The sequence below is a fragment of the Chelon labrosus genome (genome assembly GCF_963514085.1).
Source record: "Chelon labrosus genome assembly, chromosome: 12".
In the NCBI taxonomy this organism is placed as follows: domain Eukaryota; kingdom Metazoa; phylum Chordata; class Actinopteri; order Mugiliformes; family Mugilidae; genus Chelon; species Chelon labrosus.
In genome coordinates this window covers 15,375,715-15,397,341 of record NC_140345.1, presented here as the reverse complement: position 1 = coordinate 15,397,341, position 21,627 = coordinate 15,375,715, and the positions used below count along the sequence as shown (strand labels likewise).

At 40.4% G+C, this 21,627-nt stretch overlaps 1 protein-coding gene across 1 annotated transcript in view; it reads right to left on the bottom strand.

Annotated features, from left to right (window-relative positions):
* Window positions 1-21,627, bottom strand: part of col14a1a (collagen, type XIV, alpha 1a) — a 125,901-nt gene that overhangs the window by 2,810 nt on the left and 101,464 nt on the right. The window contains exons 40-47 of the mRNA XM_084556795.1: window positions 17,746-17,799; window positions 12,638-12,691; window positions 12,444-12,515; window positions 9,639-9,674; window positions 7,655-7,721; window positions 7,266-7,457; window positions 4,585-4,662; window positions 3,461-3,616 (exon numbers count right to left, since the gene is read on the bottom strand). Coding sequence (XP_084412921.1) covers window positions 3,461-3,616; window positions 4,585-4,662; window positions 7,266-7,457; window positions 7,655-7,721; window positions 9,639-9,674; window positions 12,444-12,515; window positions 12,638-12,691; window positions 17,746-17,799 — 709 coding nt within the window. The remainder of the gene's footprint in view (window positions 1-3,460; window positions 3,617-4,584; window positions 4,663-7,265; window positions 7,458-7,654; window positions 7,722-9,638; window positions 9,675-12,443; window positions 12,516-12,637; window positions 12,692-17,745; window positions 17,800-21,627) is intronic.

Sequence of the window (21,627 nt, the reverse complement as noted above, 5' to 3'; positions counted from 1 at the left end):
GCGGTGTCTATCGTTCCTTCAGTGTTGTGGGGTTTAGTCAGATATTGTGGATCATTAAGATAATTAATTTATATTCTCTGAACCAGCCAAATGAATGCAGGCATTAAGTGGATAATGATTGAAAATCTGGTGAGTTTCCCAAAACGTGCACTTATCTTAAGTGAGGGTAAGTCGCTTAAAATCCCCTACCCCTATTAAGAAAGCAACTTTACTTTTGAATAATTTCCTGCAAAAATGAAGTATAATTTTGAAAAAAAAAAAGGCATCCAGAGAACCAAAATTCAAAAACCGCCGGTGCAGGGATTGCAGTTTAAAGAGTGTCAGGAGTATTTATCCATCCCGAGAATGGCATCCTTAAGGAAATGATTGGATTTATCATATTCCTCAGTTTCTAGTCTTTGTTTTTTAACAGGGCACAGAGGGATGTGAGCACAGGAGGAGGAGGAGGAGAAGGAGGAGAGGAAGATGGTCGTGGGGTGCTCATCAGTAATCATTCCCATAGTCCTGTTGAACTTCAGTTCAGAAAGAGGAGGGGAAGACATGGGAAGGGGGGAAAAAGAGTGGGAGAGAAGATGTTACCTCGTATCAGGAGTAGGACCCAGCAACACCAAAGAGTTAAACCTCTCAAACCGCACTGACACAACTTCCCCAGCTGCTGGGATGTGGTTTTGGGAGGTAGAAAAAAATGTTCGTGCTGAAATCTGCTTTTCTCTTTTAAAAAGAACACACACACTGAGTAATACTTAAATGAATTTAGCTTAAATAAATATTAAGACAATCATGTAGAATGTTTGGAAAAATGGAAATTGTGTGAGATCTCTATTTCTCTTTCTGTTCTTGAGAAAGTACAAATAAAGATTTCCAACACAGAAAACAGTTAAGGGACGAGGAAAACATGCCATGTAAGTAAAATGGAGGACTTGTGGACTTGTAGTTAGACACCAAAACTGAAATGTTTCACGATGTTAACAAACACTTATTCAGAGGTGATCAGTAGCATGTGAACCTACAATTAAGTCTGAGTTCAGGAAAATATATTCCAAAGTATGAATCCAACACTAATTACGAATATAACTATCAATACAGCTAAATCATCCCTATAAATATCACATTTAAAAGCGTTTAATATAATAATAATAATGATACGCCTAAAAATCTGTCTTCAGTGGGAAACTGCTAGCCATGCTAGTGTGCTAGCTATATTGTGTTTATTAAAAAAATAGATCAATGGTGAACAATGTGCCTGCCTACTTCTTGGCTAGGAGCCATCTTATTTGAATTAGGCCACCTTCAGACCAGGTAAACAAGCGTCCTGGGAGATATGGTCACAAGTGGGCAGCTGTCGGAGCAGGTGTAAACACACTCAAGACACATTGCGGACTGAGGCCTGATAGTTCTGATCGACCATGTTGCCTGACAACATTGTTTTTAGCTGTGATCCACTGGAGACAACCAAACCTCAATCTACCGCAATCTAAACGCCAAACTGTGATCACGACCTGGAGCCAAAAATGTGTTCTAATGCCAAATGTGAGCAGATATACTTTATGGATTGGACCTTTGTCATATTTAGACAGAGCTGCGTGTTCTGTTTCAGTGTTTTCAGTTTTTATGCTAAGCTAAGCTAAGCTAAGAAGATGCTTGGTGTGTGTCCTTACATTTATCAGACACACATGAACGTTTTCTCCAGGTGAAAAGACAAATGAGTATCAAAACAAAGTGCCTTGAAAAAAAATATCTAAACCATTAAGTCATGATTTAGCTAGAGCATATGAGTCATTTTAATATATCAGCCTACAGTTCCCGTTAGCTTAGCTGTCAGCTGTCTTTGGAGCCTCTCCCGGAAATAGAGGCAATGGTCCTTTATCCTCCTCCAAAGAATACAAGCAGTAAATTACACATTTTAAATGTTTGCTAATATGTAACACTTTAGAAATTGTATGTACTTAAACTCTCAATGTCTTATAAAGGCTAATAATGGTTAAACTCTCAGCCTGGACTAGGTCTAAAAGCAGCACTAATACTGAGCCTGTTGTAATCTAACTGGAATGAGATGGGTTTGGGGACGTAAGGGAAGAACAACTAAAGTGACCTTTAAAAGCAACATTTAAGGTCAATGTTTAGCTGCTGTAAAAGGACAATATACTGCCCGTATTGTATTTTATAATTGAAATTTTCTTTTGAAGTGGTCAGACAAGCTATGGTTAGGAAAACAGACACAGTCATAAAATATGAAGAACAAAAAACAGTCGGACTGGAATCCATTACTATAAAATAAATCTAGTTTGATGGATGAAGCAATGTCTCATCCATCAGCCACATTTAGCAGATGATACATCATCAGGACGACTTGTCAGAGGATGTCAGATGTGTAACATCAGGACCGATATGGTCCAAGACAGTGGACCCTGCAAAGTCCTCATCAGTATGAATACTCAGAGACGTCCTCTGTGTGTGTGCCTGAATACGTGTGTAACAGTATATTTTATTAGCTCTCAATACAGACAAATAGCTTTGGCCTGTTAACTTCTTAATCCATCAGTGTGGACATGAATGTATAAACTTCACAGTGGAACAACTATAAAAGGCAGATTACTCTGCAGTTCTCTGAGAACTTTACAAGAACAATAACTACGCGAGCGCCAGTCACAATACATCAGCCACTTGTAGAAGATGGTTTATAAGATGGAAAGACTGGGCAGGACTGGGTTGTTTATGACGATGAATTAGCAGATATAAAAATAAAAACAAATAACTAAATGCTGGAATTGATTCTTTAGTCGTCGGCTGCTCTGAGGGAAAACAGTAAAATAACTAAATAAAACTGTGACTCACAGTAAAAAGGACAAATCAGGACACGATAAGGTCTAAATAAATGTTTTCGGAAAGTCTGGGTATTTTGTGTTTTGAATATGTTCAGGAAAATATTCCAGTCAAAATGTTATTTTTGTTTCAGATGCCAGAACTCGACATACTGTGTACACTGTATGAGAGTGCTTTTGTATTTGTCTACGGCATTGATGCCACGCACCTTCTGTCAGGCTTCAAGTTTAGGAGCTGAAAAATAAATCTATATAACAATGTTTCACATTCATTCTTTTAAAACGCTAAAGACACAAAGAATGTCTTTATATTTTGGGTCAAAGTACTTCTGTTTTGTCACTAATCTACACTATACCAGCACTTAACTGCTGGTACTTTAAGGTCTCCTATTTAGCATTTATAAGCAGTGTATAAACATTTAATAAATGTTTATATTACACTATAATGTGGTTGCAAGCATATGCAAGTGTAACTATAACTCCCTCTGTGGGCACCCATGACTGGACGATGAATGCTAATGGAGATGTCTTTATATTTACACGTTGTAGTCATTATAGTAAACCATTAATTAAATGTGTGTGGGCTGCTTATTAATTCTAAATGAGGCGGTTAAGAGTCACAGTTGAACGGGGTTTACCTCCGACGTTGTATCCCAGACAGGAGTTCTGGTCACAGTATCCTGGCGGACCAGCTGGTCCTGTGCTGCCCGGATTCCCCTGCCTCCCTGCAGTTCCTGGGTTACCGGGCCGACCAGGTGGGCCCTGGCTGCCTGTCCGTCCTTCACCTGGCAAGCCTGAAGGTGGAGGACAAGTTTGTGTAAAGAGACTAATCATTTGACATTCGGTAAAGCGACTCTGGGCGACGTGACACCTGATGAAAACTGATAAAATACGAGAGAGAGAAATGTTCCATCTTATGTTAATTCAGTCACTGTACTATCACCTCTTCAATCTCCTTTCTCTCTGCTAGTGCAAGAACCCAAAAATAAATTAAGGGGGCAGCGAATGTTTTCTTGTCATTTCTGGATACAGATGAAAGTGAACGTCCTTAGGGCAGCAGCATCAGTTCTTAGCTCAAATTTAGCCAGAAACTTAGTTTTCAGAAACTCCACCTTCAGCAGTCAGCAGAAATATGAAATCAATACTTGGAGCTTCATTTGCCAAGTGCTAAAATTATATCCCACAAATATTTCAGAAAAGACTTCCTTTTTCATACAGGAGTTTTTTTTTTTTTTTTTTTTACAGTTATCTGGTCACAGGAAAGTTCGCAGGGAGTTTTGTCAGCTCGCTCTCTGAGCATCGATCGCAGTAAACAGAAAATCCCAGCACTGACATATTTTCATAACACAGACCTCAAATTCCACACAGGCCACAAGGAAATCAATACATAGAAGTATATTCACGGGCTAAAATGTCTGCTTGTTTTTTCTCAGCAGAGACTGAAGCAAAACCAAAAAAAAGAATTAAGTCTGCGTGACTTCATTCCTGTGTCTCAATATTTGGGCAATTTTTTTTTTGGAGGAGAGGACAACAAAAAAAATATTATGCATGGTAGCTCTGGTGCTGTTGCAGACTGAAAACACCAAAAACAAACATCCAGCCACAGAGTAATGCTGAATTATTACATTTGGGAGCAGCTACAGGCCGACAAAATGGTATTCGAGCTCCGAGGCTGGAGAGAGAGAGAGAGATTGCGTGCACAAGATTCGTTCAGTTACACTTATCTAGCGCCCTCAGGACCGTGGATATGATTGTGCCTTACCTGGAGCTCCGGGTGGTCCTCGAGGTCCCTGAGTCCCGACGCCTTGACTCCCCCTTTCTCCCTTCTCTCCTGGCAGACCTTTAAACGCACACATTTCAAAAGAAACCCAAATTCAGATGAAAATCACATCTCGAGTTTGCCCTTTTTAGTTCCCACACACCTCCTTGAGGGTTTATTTGGGGTTTGCACGGCTCTTTTTGCACTGAAGTATGGTTTTGAGGTACTTAAACGTGACATTTTAAACTTCTAGTCCTCTAAATTTTAGAGAGAAATCCTGTACTTTTTCTCCAGTGCGTTTATTTAAACAGCCCCAGGTATTTCTCAGATTAAGATATTCCATTAAAAATAATACTTATGTAAATATTTAAAGATTAAATCCTATTAGTTTAATGTCAAACCGTTCCAAACTTTCACTTAAATTGTGGTCCCACAGACGTTAAATTATCTGAAGAAAAATCGTAAATATTAAACCAGATGTGCGCTGCTTTTCTTGTCTACTCTATTAATTATCTTATTTATCATGTGTCCTTTTGGAAGGAACCGAATCGCCGTTCCACTCGCTTTCCCTCGATTACCTCCTACAGTAAAACAGTCTATGTGAAATGATGCATCAGTATTAATCCATATTGTACTGAGAGACAATTTTTCTGCAGGACCAGCCCTTTGATGCTTTAGCCAAACATCTGAGTATCGCTGTCGATCTCAACGTCAGACATGTTTTGCAGAAAATTCAGTTGAATAAATTAAGCTTCAGTGATCGGTCTAATAAAATGTACATTGAACCCAGAATCTGCTGCTGTTCGGCAGTGCAGCTGTTTCGATGACCTCATGGAATATATCGCTAATATTAGAGAACCACATAAAACTGTGATGTGCAGATTTTCTGTCCCGCTGCTTTTATGACCGTCTTAATCAATTGCATCGGTGAAAAGGAAGTAAGCGCAATGAGGCTGAGGAGAAAAACATTTTACATTACCTCAAACAAAGATTTGCTCTCTACACTGGTGGGCTCGTCTGTGTGTGACGGCCAGTTTGTCAGTTTTACTGAAAAATACACTGCTATGCATTCCTGTTTGTGGTTGCCTTACACCGACTATCTCTCAAGTCACACATCTTATACTAGAAGGTCTAATCTGGTTTCAGTTCAGCCTTTTAAACAGTGAAGCAGTGTGTGTGTGTGTGTGTGTGTGTGTGTGTGGTGGACCAGTGGCTACAGATCATAAATGTCAATTGGAAGAATCCGAGGTTTGAACCGCTGAGGACGACGTAACCGCGCTGGACACTTCCTGACAGAAGTCTGACTGCTCTCAGCTTTCTTTTGTGGCTCTTCCGTGTGGGTTGCGTGTTTTAGTGATGAAGACGGAGCCTCATAAAGGCTGTTTCTCCTCTAAGGGCTTGTGGCAGGGGAATGACCTCATGGATATTGGAGTGACTGTCTTCTGGCCTCGACTGAAACTTGTGGGAGCTCTGACCCTGACTGTTAGTTTGTCTGGTGAGTCAGAGAGCAGGGTACAGAACAGAGTAAGCTGACGAGTGTTGATGTGCCTCTAGTCATATTCTGTTTGGATATTTTCAAATGAGATCTTTTTCTCAATGTGACAATTTCTAATTAAAACATGAGGACGGTTGAAAAGCTCTGACATGTAAAAAAATAAATATTAGAAGACAATTAATTTTATACACTATGTAAACAGATTAAAGAAAGATATTGTCTTTTTAAAAATATGCGCAAAAACAGAATAAGAGTGTTTAATAAACCAGTGTGGTTTCACATCAGCATAACCATTTATATTTAGATAAGTGGTCCAAGTCGAGGAGGCGTTCTTCTTCTGTGCTTTTGAACACACTTTAATTCTACTTTAGGGTTATAGTACTGGAAGCTGTGTTAAATTTGGATGAGGTAATTATATTATGCGTTACATTTGTTCTGATACATCTCTGTAAGTTTAATGACAGCAGGCTTCATCCTTCTTAAAGTACTCCAAGGGTTTAGCATTACATTTTTATAAGTTGGTCAGACTCACGAAGGATTGTTAAAACACAGAAGAACAAGATATTTAAACTGTTTTACTCCCTCTACCAACTGGTTCTTTCATTACCCACAAAGTAACTTGACCGCTGACATTTCAATCACGGCGTCATGCTGTCAGCAACTAACAGTTTTTGGGTTTTTTTTGAGCTGCTAGCCTCAAGCAGAAATTATCTCTGTTAAGAGCACTGCACTCTGGAGAACTAGTTTTCAGTCCTATCCAATGCTGCCTCAAGTGACGTCGATCAAGACAGTTAATAAAAACATATAAAACTTGTTCAGCTCTCCACATCTCTCTCTTAAGTTCATGTCAATCTCTAATAAAAACATAAAACACTGCCCCAAAAATACTCTATAAAAGAAAACTCAAAAGCTCCCTATAGTCACCATATTACAACAATCCTAGTTTCACCATTAAATCTGTAATCTAATCTAATAAATACTACAATATTTCCTTCCTTTTGATGCTATACAAAAAATAACCTCCAGATGCAATCTAGACAGTGAAAGACTGATGTTGTCTGATCAGTATTAGAGTATTAGAGACAAAAATAGATACGTGTTGAAGTGAAATTCAAGTATAATTTCTTCTGGCTGCCTGTTTTTTCATTGTCCTCTCACGTACGACTCTTTAATCAGACTGCTGTCTCACCTCTCTCACCCGGCTGTCCATTCTGGCCGTTAGTACCGGGGAAACCTGGCCTTCCAGGTGGTCCTTGCTCTCCCTGAGGACCAGGAAGGCCTCTCCTACCCGGCTCTCCAGGTGGCCCAGGCACAGTTCGGACTGACTGGACGGACTGGACGGGGATCTGGTTCAGGATGGAGTTGTAACGAGACAAGTGGCCTGTGAGGGAGGAGGCGGAGGAGGACAAACAAATTTAGAATAGCTTTCTTTTTTTGTGTGTGTGTGCGTATTTTAAAACTAATTAGAAGAGAACAAAGACGTGAAGGCAGTAAAGGTCAGATGAGACGTTTTTTCCTTAAAAACAAACAAACTTAATGTTTGTGCTCACACTGACGTAAATATCACTGATTACTCACTCTGGATGAGCTGCTCGCACACTTGCCGTGCAATGGCTCTCACAGCAGCCTGAGACTGTACATCGCCCTGAAGAACAAACACAAGCTCAGTCTTCGACGTTACACACTGTAGACTGATACCAGATTTTCCATTTGGGCAGCCACAGGAACATAAACTTCCAGATGGGTGCTTGACAAATTGCTGGGCGGGTGCTTTGTGGGCGCTTAATGAGCATACTCCACCTTTATTCTGCACCGACTCTTTTATTCATCGTGGCTCAAAACAGTAGCAAAGTTAAGACAACAACAACACAGGCAATTATACAATTAAACATTAATTGAAATATCTATTTTACCGTGTGCCCTGCGTCTGTATTATAAATGATCTTTTATTATTAATAAAGCTGATTTCTGAAATCAGCAGCATGAAATCTAATTGTTGTTAAGGTCCTTTCTTGTAATTTAGTTTATGTTTTTGCGTGCCAGTATTGATTTAGACTGAGTATAAAGATAAAGGGAGTGCATGAATGTTTTGTATTTTGCTTTTTGCATCTAATTAAATCACATGTCCACACATAAGTTCACTTGATGTATCCTATAATCTGTGGTTTTGGAGCAGCTGTCCAAAATTTAAATGAACAATCTTGATGACGTTACGTGAAAGATGCTGTTCAGTAACAGATGATAAGATTCGACTGATATGCATTATGAGATGTAGATGACGTTTTAGGATTATGGCCCATATCAGAGTTTAAAGCTTCAAGAACACTCCCTCATGGAGCCGCATGACACCGCATCCACCTGGAGGACTCGTGCACAGTCTGTGCCCTTGTAGCATTGTGGCAGCGCAGACCAACAACTTGGCAGGTACATGCACGTCTGCAATTTTTTCACAAGTCCTTCAGCTTCACAATGGAGCAATACTAAATCACCGGGACACCCATTAAAAACATATTAATTTAGAGTTATTCAGTCAGCATTAGATTCATATTGGTCAGATTTATGACATGACTTCAGTTTAGTTGAGTTTATGTATTGTAATATTCAAAAGAACAACTGATTAAATCAAACTGCTGAACCACTAGTGTTTATAATGAATCCAATAGCTGGCAGTCTCCTCTTTGGTGGTGTAATCATCATCATCATGCATTCATTTGATGTGACATGTATTAGTGTAGCAATAATATATTAGAGGAAAAAGCTTTTCGGTAAATGTTGACTTTCCCCCGTTCAGCAAAGTTATTACTGCGTAAATCACTCAGGCTGTGGGGTGAGTTTAAGACTAGGTGCACATTATAAGAAACTGATCAAATTTTAACCAGCTTAATTCACAACCGGGCCACATCACTCAAACGTACAGCGCTAAGCAGCACGCCCCGCCATTTATTTGACATTTTGTGCCGAGTCTTGTACCAAAATTTACTGCAGCGAGGTACAAATGTCCCCAACAGTTGATAAAATGAAGCAGAAATGGCAATTATGGGGTTCGATTCAAGTTGGCAAGTTGCGTGTCTCACAAGCCCTCGGCAGCGATGGCCTCGCTACGGTGTCAGCAAAAATACAGACAGACCCTGCTCTGCTGCACATTTGGTCCATGAACGGTGATTTGATTCGGTGAGCTCCAAACGACGCGGAGGGAGTGAAAGGGGAATAAAATGAATGTTTGTGCAAAAAAAATAAAAAAAAAGGCGAATGGCAAAGAGTGACTGAGTACTGGAGAGAGAAGGAGCTTCTTCAGAACTAGCGGGTGAGTAGCCCTGTCGCAAATATTTGTGACAAATGTGATCATTTTGCATAAATGTAGGAACTGTTTTCCATTCAACTGTATAAAATCTAACTGAAAAACTTTGGTTTAATGCCATTTGATGGGAGAAGTAGTGAGAAGTATTTAAAGAAATGCTGCAAAACAGATTCCAATTATTAGAATGAGAATCTATGCTCGACAATGATTGTGGCTGTGCTATTACTGAGTAAACAGTGCCTGAAGTGAGTGAGGGTGACTTACTCTTTCTCCCTTATCGCCTTTGGTACCAGCAGAACCCTGAAACATAAAATCACAAGAGGAGAATAAACAGTTGACAGGGGTATGTAGTCATAAGTAGCCATCTCTGCTTCCCCCTCTCCTTAACTGTCCTCTCCTCATTGTCTCCTTCATGAATTTTTTACACTAACCGCCAGTATAACTATAACTATAAATTTACAATTCTACAAAGTGCGTCCAGATTCACTGTGTCCTAAAGATAACCCGTACACCACCAGCCCTAAAGCTAGTGCAAACAGAGAGCGACATCTGCGCTTTGGACGGCCTTCAATTCTGCCATTGTCAACACCGTAAAGCACAGAGATGCATATCTGCCACAGCACACACATTCACTCAAAAACCTGCCAACCCTGTGCATATCAGAGTGTAACGCATTGTAATCCAGGGGCAAATAAAACACAAATATTTCCTGGCTACAGAACCATGCGCTGATATGATAAATCTTACTTTGATGCAGTTACAGCTCTTGAATAAAGGACTGTTTATCTTGGGGGGACGTCCTTGACCACGGACTGACTGGCTGTGTTTGTGCGCGAGGTGTGTTGGTGGGTAGAGAAGGACAGAGCAAGTGTGTGTGTGTGCAGGTCTGGGATATTATGTGCATATTATACAGCATATGATAGAAAAGCCTTTGCCAGTATCTGACACAGCCCCTGAGTTGGCGCGCAAGTCTTCACAATAAAAGTCCCGTCCTAGACGTCTTCTGTGCGTCTTTCTGGATCTCCCGAGTCTTCCCGGGCACATAAATGTCTACTATCTTATCAGAGTGACATGGGAAAGCCAAATCAAACTATATGGGAGCCAAAATGCACAAGAAGGACAAAAGTATCGCTCATATAAATCTGATTTCTTTTATGATACAATCAAATTTATCTTCCCATCATGCCCTGTATACGTAGGTTCTTTCCAAAGTGCAGAGTCAGTGTTTTTCACTCAAATGTTTTACATTTCATCTGCAGAACTGAAGTACATTTGTGATGACTTTACTCTTCCACTGCACTTGAAATGTGCACTGATAAAACAGTCATGTTTTTTCTATAAAAACTGGCTAACGTGAGGCTACTCGCTACCAAGTCAAGCAAGATAAATTAAAAAACCCTCAGGTGGTTGAGTCACTGGAAACCACATTCAGAAACAGCATCTGTTCCAGGACTGGACTCACATGGTCTCACTGCTGCAAACTCAGGACATCACAGGAAATGGCTGTAAACTTGTACGCATAATTTTGGCTAAGATGTGTGTCTATAAAACAGTGAACCAGAATGTATATTCTCATATTCACTGGGACAGTAAAGTCATGTGCAATAAGCAAAAATTTAAACACGTTTTATTCGGCTTCTATTCTGAAGATTCGTGAATCTTGATAGATGGAGCAAAGCATTTCCAGACGCATCATGTCATTTCTAAAACAGAACAGTTTGGGTTTGCTGTGAGTAAGAGTCTGCAGAATGTTTTTTTACACAGCTAGTTTATCAGTGCAGTCAGACGGGTGTGTGAGACCAACTCCCTTCTTACTTGCCTTATGGTCAGTTGTGCCACAAAGAAGCAAAGTACTACATTTAACTTGCCATAGCACGCAGCAACCCGTTTAACAAGAAAAATATTCTCTTGCAGCACTGACACAGGTTTGCAGGCGACAGAACTAGACTGAATCAATAATTTCATTTTGAGGTTAAAATTTGAAACTTAAAATGTAAATAAGACACCAAACCACTGGAAATAAGATATTCTTTTCTGCTTCTGCATAAGCTGCACGTGCTCCAGTCGTTCTTCTGTTTTCATCTTCTCTGTCTCGGAGAAAAGGCAGATGTGATCTCTCACTGATTTTGTGTACATGTGTTTGTGTGTGAGCTGAGGACAGAGAAAGTGATTTATAGCTCCACACTCGTAGCCAAACTTGCTGCTGGCCCGCAGAGCTGACCCAAGACTAGATTAGCTGTCAACGACATCTCAGAATCATTTGTCCCTGTTAACGTTACACAAAGTTTGGATCCCAGCGTCGTCTCCCCAGCCTCCTTTTCGGTGTTCGCGCTCGTGTCGCTTATGCAAATTCTCAGACGCGCTGAACAAAATTTGACGTGCCGTACTTTTGGAATTAAAGCTGAACCATGATATTATGATTTTCCTGTATTATTTCATTAAAAATTACATTAATAAGAAGGCATATCATGCTGTGTGTCTTGGACAATCTATAAAAATCTACCTTATAAAAGCATCTGCTGTATTAATCAACGTCTGACTGAGAGAAAAAGTTGTTATTATGATCTCTGCCCAAAACTAACTAAGCTGTTAGTTTAGCCACAGGCCAAAAAGAAGAAGAAAAACAATCAATCCTCAAACCATAAGCTCCTTTTACTAAACTAGACCACACTGCTAAATTTCTGCATATTTGTTACTTTATGTGATGCTGCTGCTCTGAAATCTTTATTCTCTTGGATATTTAGTAAGGCGTGATGAGGAAAAAAACAGGTAGTAGTGAAGGGTTCAAGCCCTTTTTTTGTCATTGTCAATTTGAATAAGTTACCTCAAACTCTGCTAGATTGATAACGTGAAGGACTATTTAACAATCAGCTCAGGCATCTTACTATAATGGCAAACCAAAGACGCATTTAAAGTTCCTAAACCTTGCAGAGGTGGGTTAGTTAATATGATTCAGGTCAAACAACAAAATCATTCCTCCACTTTTTCAGGCCCGTGCAGAAAATATGCCTCGAGTAAAATACGCATCAGATCAATCTCAACAAAACAATAGGAAACATTTTCACTCACAGGAAGTCCTTGGTCTCCTTGAGGCCCCGCTGGCCCGCCTGATCCTGGAGCTCCTGGTGCTCCAGGGGCTCCCTGAGAGACAGACAGACAATAAGAGAAAGAGCCAGTTGGAGGAAGAAGGTGACTATTAGAAGAAGAATCTAGGAGATTTTCCAGACAAAATGATGCTGAGAATAATATGAAAATAGACGTACAACAGGTCCAGGAGGTCCCTGTCGTCCCTGTGGTCCGATATTACCTGGCAGACCCTGAAATAGTGAAGCACATCCAGTATATTAAATATAGTTTAGTGTTTTTTTGTAATTGTAGGTTGAACTTTGTTTCGCCTGAGGAATGTCCTGCAGTCCTCCAGATGAAACTGACAGATGCACTTTTTTAGCATGCTTCATCTGCTTCTTCTGCTGGTCGAGGGAAACACTAAGAAATCTGATAATAACTGCTTACACTCACATGTGGTTTGCTTCTACAGAACACAGGTGCATTCTTCCCGCCTGTTAAGTTTTACACAGTCTGTATTTTGGAGGCCTTAAGCAGCTTAAAAACATCCTAATGTCTTCTCCACAATGCCGCGGTTTTAAAGCAACACATTCATATGAAACCGCAACCTGAAGCGCACTGAAAATCCTGCAGGCCAGCCGGCTGAGCGTATGACATATGATAACCTGGTATGTAATAACACGTTGGTGGCTTTGTTCGCAGTATTTATGAACACATTTAGTGCTATTAATACACGGTTTTGGAAGCTGAACTGTTGAATCAGATAGATCTGGAGAACAGCTTAACCTGAGGTTTAGCTATTTTTATATTTTTTTTCCCCCACTTCAGTTTGGATGTCTGTTGAACTTTGTGGTCACACATTGAGGCTGAAGCCATTTCAACATGAACACTCCTTATACGGTGCTCAATTTAGCTTCCCCGAGGGGACAAGCTACCGATTATAAACAATAAAATGGCTGAAAAACTGAGGCCATGAGGCAGATGAAGATACAGTGAAAGAAAACTCTCCTGTGATACTTCAAAGCAACGACAGCATCCTCATCTTCTAAACGATTTTTCCAAGTTTGTGACCTCACAACAAAATCTGCATTCATTAGACAATAACATTTGCATCAGCTTCTCCCAGGAAAGCTGACATTACAAAACTTCTCAGCGAGAGTCAGTCTGGGGTCACACAGCAAACACTCGGCCTCGTTAATCAACTGATAGGACTCTGGAGGAGGCCTCAGATGCTACCTACAGTCACGTCCCGCATTATCAAACGCGTTTTACTTGAATCGTTTAGACTGAGATAAACAGCATGGGAATCAAGAATCCTTAAAACTCAAAATGTCCCACAGGGAAGCATTTGTTGTCACCTTGGACAGGACTCGCTCTGCTGTCAGACACATTCACATTTTCTTTAGTCCAACTGCAAGACATATATCATCAACTATACCATCCAGATATTAAAAATGTTTTTCTATTCCAGGTTCAAATAAGAAATTCAGACTCGTGTTGTCCCTCACAGAAGTCGGACTCGTGAAAATGAATCACTGCGGTTTATTTTTTTAGATCTAAAGTCTGAGAAATTGTGGGAGGCTGATCTAATTGCAGTTTTATTCTGTCAGCCCTAGTATACACAGTGTGCAAGTTCACTCTGTGTAACTAGTATTAACAAGACTGAACATCTCATAATTATTAATACGTTTCCCATGTGAAGGCCTGTTAAGTATCATTACGGTAACAACCGTACACTCCCTGTGTACGGTTCATTTAGAAATCCTCCGTACGGTCACTAGTAATAAATGTGAAAGTCAAAATGATGGCCTTGACAACAGTGATTTTATGAGCCTGGACCCGGATCTACTCAGTTTGGTCCTGACAAAGTTCTGTAATAAGAACCACTGTCAAAATAAAGATTAATAGCTTCCTTGATTTATTTCACTGTGATATGAACAGATAAAGTACCCAGGAGACGGTTACTGTTGTTTCATCTGATCTAACTGGCTGCTGCGGGACACTTTAAGCCAGATGTGTGTTCTTTTTTTCTTTTTTTTTTTACTCCAAGCCAGACTTTTGGCTTGTATTATAAGTCACAAAAGTTTTGTACAGTGTGTTCGTCCAAATAACTACAGCGGTGCTGATGCAGTTTTGCTGGGAATCAATAAAGGCCTCTCCGCTCTCCTCGTTCTTTATTGTTCACACTGCATGGCACGGACTACTGGCTGGTGTAAATCCCCATTAACTTCAAAACTTAGCATATGCATTGTGAGTGATGATTTGTTTTTAAAGGCCGCTTCCTGCTCATAATCACTGTTCTCCGAGCTATAATCTGCTTTCAACACCGCTGTCGAACGAAAGTAATTGGAGAAATTGTTGCAGCTTCTGATGAATGGAGAGACATCAGAGTCAATTCTGCAACAAATACTCATTAGAGATATTTCCAATCCTGCATAGAAACTCGAATTTAAATGATTTTACAAATATATGCATCGCAGATTTCTTTCTCATAGTCCAGAAATGTAACTCAGATCTGTAGCATCTTGATGAAGCATGAATGAAGGAGGTCAGTCATGATTAGTGCTGCAAAGGGGAGGTCTTCCCCAATTGATAGCTGCTGCAATTCGTCCCTGATTAGTAATTTCACACAACTACACTCAGTAATTATGTGAGAAAACATGCGCCGTATTCTTTGAGCGTGGGCGTGATACAGCGCTGGCTGGTAATTCCAAAAATTGAGGATGACTGTATTTAGTTAAATTCAGAAGAGGGCTTAATCAACCGCAACACGAAAGCCCTGCACCGTGAAGTGTTTCAAATCTAGGTTTTATTTTTATTACATCCAACAGTCATTTGTTGTTTTACGTACTTGAGGAACACACTGTAAGAAAAAAGAAAATCAACTGTTGTTTTAAATCAGCTTTCTGGTGGCAAACATTGAGGCTGGAATGATTCAGATTTTATCATATAACTGGCGCTGGCGGGACGGTGGCGCAGTGGTTGTCACTGTCACCTCACAGCAAGTAGAAGGTCTGATGCTACCAACCAGCTTTGCATGTTCCCCCTGCTTTTCGTTTGAAGACGTGAATGTTGGGATAATAGGGAATTCTAAATTAGCAGTAGGTGTGGATGTGAGTGTAAATGGTTGTTAGTTTCTCTGTGATGGGCCTTTGATGGACGGGTGACATGAGCAGGATGTACCCTGCCTCTCTCTCAGTGACAGCTGGGATACGGTCCATCCAACCTCCACAGGATAAGTAGTGAAAGATAATGAATGGACGGACAAAGTTAAGAAGTTTACATAGCTAATAAAGTGGCAGATTGATTTAGGAGAAAATATCACATTAAAAAGTATAAATAATAAAATGAATGAAGCCTTAATAAGTTTTTTTGTTGCTCCCGTTTCGGGGTCCTGGTTTTGCTCACGCTCACATACTGTCAAGTTTTACTGGGACACAGAACAGAGCAAAGTTTTCAAAATGTCTGCAATATAACAATATAACTTCTCCTTTCCCCTCAAATACAGGCAGTTCTTGGAGCAGTCCTGTAGTAGAGCTTATGCAGAACACAAGGCAATTCTACATCTACGTACATATGTAGTTGAGCAGAGGCTTTTTAGTTTCTTCAAACACGCTGCTTTGTATAAATGCTGTGCACCCTCTTTGATGTAAATCGGCGTAGTTTTTACATCATCTGTCTTTCAGCAAGGAAAGGCAGGAATGATAGTAAAACATCACGTATCGTATAGTGCAGCAGAGATGATGTTACTGAAGTCCTGAGGCCAAACCAGGACAGAAAGGACAGAAAGAAAGAAACCATGTCTGTACTATTCAGCTAGCGATAAAGACTGAATGTGGCTGAGAACTTCCCCTATAATTACTAAACAGATGTTGCACTGACAGAAGACACTCAACCATATCTGCTGCATACAGACTGACAGTGCAGCAGGAGTTTGATGGAGACACTGTTGAAGGTGTAACAAGTGTTACGGATCGCATGTGTATGTTGATCCAAACACGTCAAACTTGACTGATCCATCAGCCTGACTCCCTTGAGAAATAAATCTTGAATGTAAGTCATTTCACATGAAATTGGACTAAAAAGCTTACCAGCAATGTGTTTTATAGTCAGTTGGCACTTATTTAACATTTCAAGAACTCTGCTTGAAAGCAACAAAAAAGTGAAAGATAAAAGTCCAGCTGGAAACAGATAAATGGATAATAATAATAATGCAGATGTAACTTTACAAAGCAGAGGTTGTGATTCATACCTTTAATTAGACCGAAATAAAATCCGAGTTCATTCCTTTCTTGCTAAAAGTTCATGAACTCCAAACCTATCTGGCCCGGCCAACATACAAACGTCCTGAAGGAAACCACATGACAAGCCTGAAAACTATGTATGACTTCTTCTGACAACTTCCACTGAGGGGATGAGCGCCTGGACTGGTGTCAGCCAACGAAGAGACAGCAGATGGATTATGTGCAGAGCCCTTCACCTCTCCAGGAGCAGGGCCAGGACAACCCTCTTCTGTTATCATATTACATATTTGGACAAATTCTCCTCTTGTTGCTTGTTACCCTCTGGCCTTGTTTCTGTCTTGGTATTTACAGCCCAGATGGGCATTGTAAGCCCTGATTCCACTGTCAGCATCCACTACAGGCAGCTGGAATCACGGAGCCTTCATGAATGGGATCTCTCCTATTGCGAATGATTTATAAAGAGACGTAAAACTTAACGGACAAACACAGCTGGGCATTCAGATACTGTACACAGCTGGAGAAGCATCTGAAATCACATCTGATCATCTAAATAAGACTGTGCAAGTGTTTCATGCTTACAGTTGTTGCAGCTTTTGCATGGTTCACTTTTTACTGCAGCCAAATAGTTTTTTATCATGTTTTTGTGCCACACACATTCTAATTTATTATCGTAACATATTTCCTCATCTTCTCCACTTTGCTCTATGTATTCAGTGTGAAAAATGTGTCACACATTCCTGATTGCAGATTGTAGGTTCGGAAATCTGTGTTGTTGCTGCAGTACATTAGAGCATCTTCTAGTCATCGGATAGTAAAAACAGCAGAAAGTGTGCCATTATTACATGTATGTACATCAGATCCGTCTATATGCACCCCGTCTTTCAACTCCCACTTTCAGGTTTATATTTGACATGCCATTTAACTGAATTAAATACATTTTACTTTGCCTATATCTCAACATCAAACACTCCTATTTACATATACATCTCTATTTTTTTTTTCTGTATATTCCCAAGGACCACAAAGTAACCAGCAGAGGTGATATCAGTCCAGCATCTTACCCTCGCTCCTGGGGGGCCATCTCTACCAGGTGTGCCAGGACCTCCAGGAACACCCTGAACAAAATGAAAACACACATGTTTAAATAAGTGTAACAGCACAGACCGACATCAGTGGACACTACAGGCATTAGTTGGCTATTTCTGGAACATCTGAGTAAAGAGTAAAATGCAGGATTTAAACAACTAATGTGAGCTTTTTATGACGGCGTATCATTTTTAAAAGGATTTTAACTGTCATCACAGAGTATAATATGTCTTATATATACAGTATATGTCATAATAATTAAAACACATACAGACGTTTAATCAAAGGTCAGAACAGCTAAAGGTTTTGTGTCCTGCTGCGACAGTAGAAGACATAAATTTGATTTGTGGAAAGAACCACCTTCTAACCCTCTGGCTAAGACTCCATACCAGCAGGCCACGTCCTGCTGCTCCATCTCCTGCCCCATTTCCCCTTCATCCACCTCTCTGCAGGTCAATGCACACAGCCAGTTCCAAAATACAGTCATAGATTAGGCGTTGAGGTGATTTATCTCGGCACTTCAGTATTAGTGGAGGGCTCATAAAACGGGACAGTTAACACTGTTAAAGGTCCTACAAATTACAGGACGGGGTCGCGGAGGACGGGCCTCCAATGATTAATGAGGTGCCTTTGTTCGGATGTTGGCTGAAGTGCGTTCTCCCCAGACGTGCGCAGTAATCTACAAACTTCAACCAACACGCGGAGCGGGGATGTACGCCTCCACATCTGCTAAAACACACAGACTGGGGAGTACATTATCTATAACGGAGTCCTAAAGCTGGCTTCTAAATCGTTTGTGCAGTTGTTTTTAACAATAAATAATCAATACAATTTCAGAAAAAAATGATGGTACGGTTAGGACATTTTAGAAAATGGTTTTCGGTAAAAAATGTAAGGACACACGTTCATACAAACTATTAAATGTTCACTATTCTATTATCAAGTATTGAATATTACGTTAAACTTAAATTTATTCTTTCTTAACCCATGAGAGATGTTGAGGATGATAAGAGCAGGAAGGCCTCATCAGAATCCAAGCGTGCAAGTGATTCTGATTCAGGACATTAGCCTTGGATTCGCTTTGGCGCAGGACGACACACACACACATCTGTGTTTTTTAGTGTCCAGCAGATTAAGGGTCGAGCTTGATGGGGTGGTAGGAGGGGCAGCCGTATACATCTGCAGACGATCTAATAGGTGACCAAGTTTAAATTACTGCCAGACACACAAACCTCATTCCTCTCTCGGACAAAACCGAAATCATCACTTGATAACACACACACGCAGGAACGTCGATAAATCGAATGAACGTAAGAGATGAGAAAGTCAGACGCACACGAACACACTTTGCAATTCATTGTGGCGGCATTTTTCACTGTCAGACAGAAACACAGGTTGGAGGGGACTCAGATGACAAGGTTACACTGCATTTACTGCAGCAAGAAATGGAGAGGTAATTGATGCTTTAGAGTTGTGATACTCTCCACGGTGCCTCGTATATTACAACGCGGCCCTGGAAGCTACAGTATACCCCCAGCGAGCCACGCACACAACCATTCACTCTCTGACAAAACACATTATTACTCAGTAACGTAGTGCAGTGCAGGGCAGGGCAGCGCTGCCAGCTTTTATTAATAGGACTATGCAGGCGAAGAGAGCGCTAGATAGTGCTGCATTGGGATGTGTTGCAGCTCTCTGGGAGTTCAGTCAGAAACTAGTTGTTCTCGCCTCACCAGAGTCGCTGCTGCTACTTCTCTCTTATAAAAATTAAACAGGTCTAGCAGAAAGAAACTGGGCCTCATAAATCCTTGAAAAGTTATACCAAAAAAATATTTATTGATTCAAACCTACGCAATAAATCAACCCCAAAGGAACAAACTACAGCCATCTGGCATGTGATCATAAACAACAGCCAACCGTCTTTAGAGCTGCTTCTAATAAAATTGGTGTATCAGCACTGTGATACTCACCTGCCCACTCTACGTCTATGGATGCCATTACAATTTTACAATGTTGTTTTAAAGTTTAAAAAAAAAAAAAATCTCTGCACCTTCAGAAGACTTTAAGGAGTGTGTCCAAGTTTTCACAAGCTTTAAAATTCAAAATAGCATAACGACCGGACTGCAGTTAAAGTGGGGGATTGTTGAAGCAAATCATCAGAAAATTGACCGTCCCATCATAGTACAGTGAGCACAGTGAAGGCTGATCGATGTACCAGTTTGACATGATCAGCGGCTGGCAGATGGGAGCGGGGACTGTAACAAGATGTGCTCGGTGGTGTGGAAAAAAAATAACGGGGATTCTTTTTTTCTGTCCGCCGGAGCTGTCTCCCTAAATCAAGACTCTTGCACCGTCAGCTCCACAAGGAGAGCTCGACTGCGGCTAAATCTGGCTGTAATGAATTTAAAATAAGTTTATCCGCTCATTATCTGAAATGTATTATCTCCGTAAACTGTGTAGAAGGCAGGAAGAAAATGTGTCTGGTAACAGGAAAACTCACCGCTCTGGAAAGGATCTGGACCATCTGACCGACTATGAACATTGCTCCTTAAATGAGCATGTATCAGCTAAATCCTAATATTTCATCTCTATCAATAGCAGGTGCACATAGATAAATGTGTAAAATAGTTCTTGCTCACTTCAGGTCTCAATAGATTTTCTCAAAGCGTCTCTCAGCCAAGTTTTATAAAAGGTATTATTTCTCCAACAGACCGTGGGACAGATAGTGCTGCATCAGGATCTTCTTTGAGTCAGATGGGTGTTGGCTCCCCCATTACTTGCTTTCAAACAATCTACTCAGCTATATTTTGAATGAGGTCTCAACCTAAACGTACTTTCGAGGCAAAATAAAGTTCGAATGAATAATAAATCACTTGAAGTACATTCATCAAAATAAATGTCTTGCGCCGTGAACAAGACACGCACACATTATCTGTTATTATTTTACGTTTGAACATGATCATGATAATCAGCAAAGACAATGAAACTGATTGAGAAGAGTCATCTGACAATAATAATAAAGTTAATTTTGTAGTGTGTTGCAGTGTGTTGCAGTGTTTTGTGCACACAGCCAGATTAGTCCTCTTCTCAAGATGGTGTGTGCGTTTCAGTTAAGTATTCTTGTGGGAACCAAAATCGGTTTACTAGCAGAAATTCTGATATGTGCATTGAGTTTGGTAACTTTACGAACTTCCCACCCAACTTCAACCTGAATAGACGTCTAATTAAGCAGAATAACTGACAACTGGAGTGCAGGGCCCTGAAGGTATGAGACAGGCTAAGGGTCAGCGTTTGACATTGACTGTGTCCTTGCTGACGTCCAGGGCTCCCAGTAGAGGACCATTAAATTAACTCAGTATTACCTCTGATAGGTTCACTGCCCAATAACGGAGATGCTGGTAATGATTATTCTCGGTGATTCTATTAGACTGGCCTTTGTCTGCATCCACGTGTGTGTCAGCAACACAACACACACTGGTGCTTGAACATTTCTGTCCATCTCCCTCTCGTTCCCTTCCTGCTCTCATTCTTTTAGCACAGCAAGAAACCAAAGCGCGCGCTACGTCATCATTGCCTAAAGAACAGCAGCTGTAACTGCAGCTGAGTGAATGAAGGCACAGTGTTTTACAACAAGTCAACAAATCGTTGTGCCATCTCTGATTTCGCAACTAACACCGAGTTTGAATAATGAGTCGTTTGTGTGTCTCAAAAATGAGTCCAGATGAAAAATGCATTTTGTGAGCCGCATGGATTTTCTGCTGGGTTTTTAATAGTAAAATCAAATATTTCCACAGATATTTGATAAACATTTGTAAGGCATTTGTTATGTTTCTTTGGGTTTAACCATATTCAATACT